The 10,281-nt window shown below is 44.6% G+C and overlaps 1 protein-coding gene across 3 annotated transcripts in view; it reads left to right on the top strand.

Moving 5' to 3' along the window:
• The first annotated feature begins 594 nt into the window (after positions 1-594).
• Positions 595-10,281, top strand: part of TMEM87B (transmembrane protein 87B) — a 43,034-nt gene continuing 33,347 nt past the window's right edge. Inside the window, exons 1-3 of one of the 3 annotated variants that reach the window (XM_081155914.1) lie at positions 595-862; positions 4,180-4,240; positions 8,398-8,489. In XM_081155914.1, coding sequence (XP_081012040.1) covers positions 731-862; positions 4,180-4,240; positions 8,398-8,489 — 285 coding nt within the window. In that variant the 5' untranslated portion in view covers positions 595-730. The remainder of the gene's footprint in view (positions 863-4,179; positions 4,241-8,397; positions 8,490-10,281) is intronic. The other 2 variants (XM_081155915.1, XM_081155916.1) reach the window with 2 other exon arrangements.

The following is a 10,281-nucleotide window of genomic DNA, read 5'->3' as shown; positions in this document are numbered from 1 at the left end:
TTGATTGGTTGCCTCCTGCACACCCATACTGGGAATGGGGACTGAGCCTGCAACCAAGGAATGTGCCCTTGGCCGGAATCAAACCCGGGACCCTTGAGTCTGCGGGCTGAGGCAAGCCAGCTAGGGCCGATAATAATAATTTCTAAAAAGTAGTTCCCTTTGACAGCAGGACAGCCGAAAATACTGTACCCAATAAATAAATAAATAAATAAATAAATAAATAAAGTACCCAAGCCCTGCCCCTCTGAACTTGAAAATGAAGAGGCAACTTTATATGTTCTGAAAATTATTAGCTGTTCTGGTCACAGCACAATGCCTTGGGTTCAGCTGACCCTGACCTCTAAAAGTACCTTTTATGAATTTACCGAACTATCTGTTTCCCCTGAGCTGAGAGGGTCGGCATAGGGGCACGTGCAGAGGATTCTAGAAAAAGACACACGGAGCAGAACTTGAACTCGGAACTCCGTCCCGTATTCCTGCAGAGAATCCTGCCACCACAAGGCCGAGCCCAGCGGGGCCCCGCCCACCCTCAGCCCCGCCCCCTGCTGGCCCCGCCCCGACATGGCCCCGCCCCCTGCCGGCCTCGCCCCGCCCGCTCCGCTTCCCACGCTCTGCCGCTCGGCCTCCGGCTCCGGCTCCGCTTCCGGGTCCGATGACTTTCAGCTCCCCGCGGGGCGGCACAGGTGCTGCGGACTAGCGGCGACTGGGCCCAGGTGGCTTCCGCGTCAAGATGGCTGCCGCGCGCCGCTGCCCGCCCGCCGAGGCTCCGCTGCTGCGCGCCGCGCTCTGCCTGCTGTGCTGGGCCCCGGCGGCCGTGCGCGCCATCCCCGAGCCCGGGCGCTGGAGGGCGACGGTCAGCGACGTAAGTGGCGCCTCTCGGTCTGGCGTCCCCGGGCAGGCTCTGCCCCGCGGGCGCCCCTCCTCAGCTGCCGGGGTGTGGGGGCCACTGGTCCCCCCCGCGCGGGGTTGGCTGCCCTGTGGTCCCGTCAGGCCTCGTTTGCGGGCTCGGCCTCGGCGCTCGGCTGCGTCCCGGGCAGTTCCGGGGCCAGAGCGCGAGGCCACGCGGAAGATTCCGGTTCAGTTCCGGCTGGAAGGCGAGCGCGCGCCGCTTCCGCTGTCTCTGTCAATGGGAGGGGGACATGCAGGGGCCCCCCGGGCGCCCTCGCCCCTTCTGGGCTCCGGAGTTCCCCGGTCCTGGGAGCGTCTGTGTGGAGGTGGAGCGTTTGGGGGGCCAGTCAGCAGGCCACGGTCTGCGAATTTCCTTCCAGGACAGGCCAGCTGAGCGCTTAGGTCCGGTAGCTCCAGGGCGTGATGGGAGGCGCTGGATGCGGGGAAGCGCAGGGGCAGCATCTGGGAAAGCCTTGCTCAAGTGGACAGGAAATCGAGAAGAGGTTTTATCTCTAGAAGGGATGACTTATCCAGCTGAGTTTGACAGGAATATTTTCCACACCCATGGAATGATGTCCAGGTTCTTAAGACAAAACTGATATTTTGATTTTCTCAAGCAGAAAAAGAAAGTAATCCCGGAGGTTGCGCTTCCCGTAACCTAAAAGCTGCGCAGAGGGACTGAAGTAGCTGTCTTTCTGAATCTTTACCACCCAGGGCAACCGTTTCTTCCAGGACCCGTCTGGGTTGGTGCCCCCATATGTGCGGCAGTGATAGCGCCTTGCATGTGGCAGTTATTGAATTTCTCTGATCAGTAAGAAGCAAAACTCGAAGAACCATCCCCAGGGCTCCTGTAGTGAATGGGCAGTGTCATAAACTAAGTCAGTAAACAATATTGGAAGTGAATCGGCTGGGTACAGGTTGTTAAATGACTTGACCGTATCTCTAAAGATCTTTGCCAAGTACACTTTGGATGGTGAGACTCCAAAGGCCATGGAGAAAGAATGACTTTGCTTCCTGCGTAAAGAAGAGACGCTTTTCCTTGGGTCCCATGTAATTTGTAGTCCTGTGTGACTCGGGCCAGGAGCAGTCCAGAAAGCCCTTTGTAAAGAATAAGCTGATTTTTTTTCTTCTATTTCAAGTTTTCAAAACTCGTCCTTCAGGACAGGAGAGTGGGGCTTTCTTTCGTTTGTACTACAAATCGATCAAGAGATGGTTGTTTTGATTGTAAAGGTCAGCAGATAGTTTGAGCACCTACTGTGCGCCGTGCACTGCATTGGCCATTGCTGTTGCAAAGGTGAATTTCAGATGACAGCCCCTTCTCTCAAGAAGCTTACACAACAGGGACAGCGATTTCATACATGGCAGCATTCTTGGCATATTACTGGAGCACTGAGGAGTCACCCAACCCCACTTTCTGGAGTCAGTGGCTGCCTGGGTCTTAAAAGATGAATAGGGGTTGCCTTGGTGAAGGAGGGAGTGGAGCAGCAGCAGTGAAGGAAATCGGTAGTGTTTCTGCTGAGTAGTGTTCTCAGGAGTGTTACAGGGGACTCAGGCCATCTCAAGCCTTCTGTGTCTGAGCTTGGCCTTGAGCCTGATGCCAGGGGTCTAAACTTGGGACCTGTGGCGTCTGAGGCAAGTCGTATCAGTGAGTGAAGTGAGCTGGGTTCTGGACTGGACTGGAGTGGGTGGTGGAGGGTGAAGTGGACAACCGGTTACACGCCCCTTGTGAAGAGGGTACTCGCCATTCGGCTCCGCTGGTGGATACTATATGGCAGGCTAGACACAGGATTGCTAGGTCTGCCTTTTTAAAAGTCAGAATCCGTACTTTTATTATGTCAAATAATTCAAAACTTTTTTTAAAAGGGCCCCTCATGGGCTAAACAAACCCCATTTATAAGTTGGATTATGCCCCCAGGCCACTGGTAGCAACATTTGCGGTATGAATGAGGGAGAGCCATTGAAGGATTTTAGACATAAATGCTAATCACTGTAGCTGTTATCTAAGGATGAATGATAGGCTCAGACCTGGAGGCAGAGGTACCAGTTAAGTTATTGCAGAAGTGTGGGCAGAAAATGTTGAGGGCCTGAGTTAGGGCAGTGGTAGCAGGAATAGAGAGCAAAAGCTAAGTTGGGGGAGTGTTTATGAGATAAAGTAGGCATGTCTTGGGTGGTAGGTGATGGAGGTGAGGTGACTGCAAGGAGCCATGGCTTGGGTGACTGGATGGCGTCACCAACAGCCGAGGTAGATAGTGCAGGAAGAGTTGGTGAGAAGCAGAGAGGAATGTGTCTGGTTTAGGGAGGCTGGGGTGGCATGTGTGCTGGACGTCCCAGTGGACATGACCTTTAGACCGTTGGGTATGTGGATCTAGCTCTCAGAGGAGGGATCTAGGCTGTGGGTTTTATTGTTGATCCGGGCTGTTATTTATAGTTATTGTTGAAACTATGTTGGGAAGAATGGAGGGGTTTTCAGGAAAGAGCTGCCTGTCCTATCTGTTTTTCTTTCATTCCTAACCACTTGTTCATTTAACACAATCCCTTCCCACAGCATTTTTATTCTTGGTTCAGGGCAGACATCTAATAATTGATACATTATTTTGTTTAATTGTGGAAAGGGTTGTGAAGAAGAATGGGTCCCAGAGACCACATAAGGGAGGGCCTGGCCTGGTATGGGGTATGGTAGAAGACTTCCTGAGGAAAGGACTTTTGAACTAGGCTTTGAAGGGTAAGAAGGAACTAATGAGGTAAAAAGAAAGTGACAGGGAAGGTCTTTTATGTAAGTTTTCCGGTGGAAGGAGTATTATGAGGGCAGGAAGAAGTACCATGCTTTGACGGAGATGAAAGAAGGGTTCTAGAGCGGTGGGTGGCCCTGATGATGGAGGGTCCTATGAGCTGCAGTAAGAACTGGTCTGCTGTAAGTGCACAGGGGTGAACCATCACCACGAGGGCGAGGGCTGGTTGTTTTACCAGAAGTACCTTCACATAGACACCAGCTGCAGGTACACAAGCAGGTCCTGTGTTGGAGCAGCATAGTGGTGCAGTGGGTATTGCTGGCCCTTGGATGGGACACCGGTCGCAAGGACATTCTGGAGCCTCACATCAGTTACAGGGAGGAGATACATGGGTAAGGGTTTAAGCAAATGAGTGATGTGATCAGTTACGCTTTTAAAAAATAATCACTCTGGTCACAGGGAGGATGGTAAGGATTGGAATTATATGTTTTCCAGGGTTAAGCTATACTCTTAAACAGTAGAGAAAAATTTTTTAAACATTTTTCTATATTTTTCATTTTAGAAATCGGGACCTTTGATATATAGGAAAGTTATGTTTAATTCCACTGATATCAAGTTTTCTGGTAAGTTTTATAAACTAACAATACTAATATAACAATATATCACAAATGAGTAATGTAATATAAACTAATACATTACTTGAATGTAAGCTAATATAGCATGGTATTATATTTTATAAAACAGGCAAATGCTTTGTTTTTAAGTGGTTCTAACATTTTAAGGGTTTCTTTTGTTTCCATCAAGGCTTGCTTATTTTCAAGAATAGCTTTTTCTGTCTCAGAAAATGTAATATGATCATTCTTTAAAAATTATAATTAAAGTCTAATAAAGTAGGCTTTAGCAAAAGAGTATTTGACTTCCCTGAAATTTGACTCTAGATCTTAGCTTTTAAAAGTAGATAAATTCCTTTTATGAGTATATGAAATATCACTATTGTGATAAAATATTTATGCCCCTCAAAATTTTCTATATATACGTATGATCATAGCATAAATAAAAATTACAAGACACTAACATTTTAATTAAGATTTTAGGGCTTATGAAAGTGAAAATATCTGTTAGGGACAATGTTGTCCATGTAAATACTGCTGTGCGAGGATGACCAAGTCATAGATCTTGAGGTTTTCAATATCTTTAATGGGTTTACATTAGATCATATTTACTGTGGTCCAGCTCGCCTTAGTGTTTCCAGTAACTTGACTGGGTAAGTTGTTTGCCAGGGTTAAAGTTTTGGGAGTAATTTTTTGTTGAGTAACAGATTGGCTTCCTGGGGATCCAAAGCCATGACCCTTTTCTCTGTCACCTGATGCTCTGGTCACTTGTCGGGTGAGTCTGCCATATGTGGGTCTTCACTGAGGGAAGTGGGCCAGCCATTAGCTAGAACAGCTAGAAAGAGGTGGTTCAAAGCAGTTCTGTAATATCCGATCATCAGTGGTGATAAGAGTTGGCAAGAGGAAATTGACGTCCAAGGTGGGTGAGGAAAACATTTTGGCATCTGATTGCTTTAATGAATTCATGCCTCAGTGTCTAGACAAATAAGATTTAAAAGACTGATGCAGACAAAGAAGTTATGTGTGGGGGAAAGTTATATGGACCAGTGAAACATAGAATTTTATTTTTTTAAATGTCAGTACATAATTTCAGAGACAAGCATATACCACAGTCAAGACATCTAAAGAAAGAATGCGCATCAGAAGGAGTTAGGAGCAGAAGCATAAGAAAATGAGGGTTTAGTCAGGCAGGTGCTGGCAGTGTCCGATGGTTTCAAGGGGTAGAGATTTGGGTGGACTCTGACTACAGCTGTGACACGTAGCTGGCAGGTGTGGATGTGTAGCATCCACCTGAGTCTCCTTGTTCTGGTTCCATGCTCACCAAGCAGCCTTCTCATCCCCGTTGGGCACCCAGGAAGGCATGCTGAAGGGAGAGAGTTGATAATTACCCATCCATTTTCAGTTACTGTTCGTTTTAAGTGAGTTGTTGGGCATTCTAGTTTATACATTTACATCGGTGGTGTGGTGAAGGTGTGAGACTGAGTCTCTGTGTTCTCACAGAGCCAGAATTTTGTGCCTGCAAGCTAAGAATTGGTTCCTTGGGTATGTGACCATGCTGTTTGGTGGATCAGTCTTCTGGCTTCCCTTAGGTGACCACTCTTGCAGCCTCATTTAAGATGCAGTCATGTGGAGCCACTGTTGAAAATCTCTCAGTGTAATTCAGCATATTAACAGAATAAAAGACATACACCATATAATCATCTCAATATATACAGAAAAGCATTAGAAAAAACTCAACACTAATTCATGATAAAATCTCTCAGAAAACTAGAAAAACTACCTCAATCTGATAAAGGACATTTATGAAAAATCTATAGCTAACATACTGAGATTGGCCTATAAATTCAATTAATTCCAATCAAAATCCAAGTCAACATTTATGTAGGAATCAACTAGCTGTTTCTAATACCTATATGTAAATACAAAGGGCCTAGAATAGCCAGAACAGTTTTGAAAAAGAGCGAAGTTGAAGGGATTTTACTATCCAGTTTCAAAATTGACATAAAGCTACATTGATTTATGCCAGTGTGGTACTGGCATAAGGATAGACATATAGAGCAAGGAATCAGACTAGAGAGCCCAGAAATAACCCCACATGCATAAGGTCAATGGATTTTCAACAAAGGTGCAAAGGTAATTCATTAGAGAAATGACTGTCTTTTCAGCAAATGATGCTGGAACAACTGGATATCCACGCTGAAACGCCTCTCAACTCTGACCTTGGATCATGGGCTTAGACGCTCTGTTCCCACCTCTGCCCTCCCCTCCTGGGGTCCTATTTACACGTGTTAGGCTACTGATACTGTCTCATAGGTCACTGAAGCCCTGTTAATTTTTTTCAGTCTCTTTTCTTTCCATGCTTCATTTTGGATGTTTCTGTTGCTTTGTCTTCAGTTTCAGTGATCTTTTTCTCCTGCAGTATCTAATCTGCTGTTAATCTCATAAAATGAACTTTTTATTTGTGATACTGTATTTTTCCATCTCTAGCAGTTTGGTTCTTTTTTAAAGTATTTTATTTCTCTTATCAGTATTTTCATATTTTTCTTTACATATTTGAGTATATGGAACATACTTATAATAGCTCTTTTTATACCTTTATCTGCTAATTCTGTCATTTTTGTCATTTCCATCATCTTTGTTGTATCGACTGATTCGTATCATGGTTATGAGTCTCATTGTCCTGTTTTTTATATCTAGTAGTTTTGTTTGGATGGTGGATATTGTGAATTTTGCTTTCTTGAGTGCTGTGATGTTGTATTCCTTTAACAACTTTGTTCTGGCAGACAGTTAAGTTTCTTTTGGGTCAGATCTATCCTTTCCAATTATATTTTTAATTCTTTTAGAATGGATCTGGAGTAGCCTTTACTCCACGGTTGACTTAGCACCACTTCTCAGGTGTGACCCTTCTATGTCTCTCCCCAGTGCTTGGTGTATTGAATGAGGCCTCTGAACTCTGGCTCGTGGAAACTCAAAGCAGTTCCAGCCCTGTGTGAACTCAGAATTGTGGGGCTTCTCCCTATGCATGGGCAGGCTGCTATGCAGCCAGGGACTCAAGGGGTATCTGTGCAGAGTTCTTTTACTGTTTTTCTGTGTAGCTCCCAGCTCTTGGGTGCTCTGCCGCAGGAATTCTACCAACCTCAGCCTCTGGAAGTCAGTTTCTGGTCTCAGTTTGGGTTCCCTTTGGTTACCTTCAGGATGGCTCACAGTGGTCCCTGCCTCCTGGTATTTATGACCTGTGTAGTCCCTGCATTATTATATGAAAGTTGGTCTGACCAGTAAAATATGGCAGAAGTAATGGCATATCACCTACGACACTAGGTCATAAATGATACTGGCTTCTTTGCCCTCTCTGTCTGGTGACTTGCTGCCATGTTGTGACAACACTCCCAAAAGAACTTTGTCTTATTCTAGACTTAATTCTTTTCAGTCTTTGTAATCTTGTTACCCTCCTTCTGTTACCCTCCTTCTGGAAACATTTAGTGGTCCTTTGTAATATTCAAAATAAAGGAAAACTCCCTAGCAGAGCATAAGAGCTCTTACGAATTTTCTCCAGCTTCCCCAGCCTGTGTTCTAAGCATAGCACACTATTTTCAGATGGGCCTGCTCATGCCATGCACTCACTTTTCCTGGGCATTTGCTTGTACTCTCCCACCCCCTCCTCACCTGGCTAACTCCTGCTCCTCTACGTTGCGGGCCTTCTCCAGCAAGCCTGCCAGCACCCCATTCTTCATGCTCCCGTGGGGCCTTTGTAATTGTTAACCCTCTGTCTCCTCAATACCTCTTATGTAAAGGACAGGGACTGTTCCAGATTTCCCATTATGTCCCTTGGCACACAAGCGGCGCTTGCTCAGTATGCTTTGAATGATCCAGTGAAGAGAACATTTTAGAGTGAAGTAAGCAGTGTCAACATGTCTCCCCCCTCGGTTGATTCTAACACTGGACTTTACATATAGATGAAATGAGCAGTAATATAGCAACTTTTGGTTAACTGTGGTAATTTAATTTAATGAATTTACCTGTTTCATTTGGGAATGACTTTTGGAGAAATTAAGTAATGTTTTACTCATTGTTTCATTGAAGTAGCCTATTTTAAATTACATTCGTAAAACCTGAAGTTTACATTGGATTACGTATGTTACTGAAAAATGACACTTTCTTTTCCTAAACAGTTAATTCATTCCATTGTTCCGGGCCTATGAAGTTTACCATAGAGTGGTATTTGAAGCATTATACCTGTCAAAATGAATATTCTAAGCTGGATGTAAGTAAAACATAATTTTAAAAAATTATATTTATTGACATAATATTGGTTGATAACATTATATAAATTTCAGGTATACAACATTATAATTTGATATTTGTGTACTCTATTGTGTGTTCACCACCCAAAGTCTGGTCTCCTTCCGTCACCATATATTTGACCCCCTTTACTCAGTTTACTCTCCTCCCCCTCTGGTAACCACCATATTGTTGTCTGTCTGAGTTTGTTTTTGTTTTGTTAGTTCGTTACTTTTTGTTTTTTATTCCACATATGAGTGAAATCATACAGTTTTTTTGTCTGACTTATTTCACTTAGCATAATACTCTCAAGATCCATTCATGTTGTTGCAAATGGCAGTATTTAATTCTTTTTCATGGCTGAGTAGTATTCCATTGTATATGTACGACATTGTCTTTCTCAGATCATTCATCGAAGGACACTAGGTTGTTTCCATATCTTGGCTATTGTGAATAATGGTGCAATGAACAAAGGGGTGCATATATCTTTATGAATTATTGTTTTCACATTTTTTGTCAAATTGCCCAGAAGAAGACATATTGTGGCTCTGTTCTTAATTTTTTGAGGAACCTCCATGCTGTTTTCTGTGGTGGCTGCACCAGTTTAATCCCATCAACAGTGCATGAGGGTTCCCTTTTCTCCACATCCTTGCCAAAATTTGTGCCTTTTTTTCTTTAATGCTCACCCAAGGATATTCTTTCCATTGCTTTTCAGAGAGAGGGGGCGGGGGGGAGGGGAGAGAGAGAGAGAGAGAAACATCAGTGTGAGAGAGACACATTGACTGGTTGCCTCCCTCATGCACCCTGACCGGAGCCAGGGATCGAGCCTACAACAGGCCAGAATCGAACCTTGGACCCTTCAGTCCTCGGGTTGACGCTCTAACCGCAGCCAAACTGGCAGGGTGTGTCCTGTCTTTTTTATAATAGCTAGTATAACAGGTATGCTGTGATATCCCATTAACAGATTTTCAATGTATGTAAAGCTATGAAGGAAAAATTATGAGTATAAAGATTTATTAGCTCATCAGGTGAGGAGGCTAGAAATACAGTTTGTAGACTTAGAAGTGCCACAGATTTATTTTAGACCTTAGGTAATACATGATTTAATTCTGTCAAAGTACATGCCTTCTGAGAAGAATACAAATCTTTTAGTTTCCTTGTATCTTATGAAAAATGTTAGTAAATGTTTAAATCAGACATGTAGGGTCACATGTAAGCAGAAATCAACTTAAGAAAGAAATGAAAAAGTTTCACTTCATTAAAAAATTAGTAATAGGGCACCTAGAACTTATGTGAGTACAGGTAGATTTAATATGAGCAGATCTCAGAAAGAAGTGAGGAGTGGAAGGAACCATCAGGAAAAGGGGGGGGGGACATGGGGGAGGGACGAGCTGTGTGAGAGAGGAAGAGAGGCCAGCCAGGGTTTGTCCTGGCCCTGCAGCCTGGGCCCCTGGGCCCCTCATGCAGGTATTTCTTTCAGTAGTTCTCTCCCACTGCCCCATAGTTCCTTTATAGATCATGATCTGTTGGCTCCTAGTTTTTTGTGTTTTTTTGGTTAATCCTTACCTGAGGATATTTTTTCCATTGATTTTTAGAGTGGAAGGGAGGGGGAAAGAGAGAAACATCAAAGTGAGAGAGAGATGTGGATTGGTTGCCTCCTGCACCTGCCCAGCCAAGGCGGGAGATCGAACCTGCAATCCCATGGCACTCCTGTGTGTAGGCCGACACTCTAACCACCGGCCAGGGCGGCTCCTAGTTTGAATAATGTGTGGGCT

Source organism: Miniopterus schreibersii (genome assembly GCF_964146895.1).
Source record: "Miniopterus schreibersii genome assembly, chromosome: 13".
In the NCBI taxonomy this organism is placed as follows: domain Eukaryota; kingdom Metazoa; phylum Chordata; class Mammalia; order Chiroptera; family Miniopteridae; genus Miniopterus; species Miniopterus schreibersii.
The sequence above is the reverse complement of the archived record's forward strand: the minus strand, read 5'-3'. Positions and strand labels throughout refer to the sequence as shown.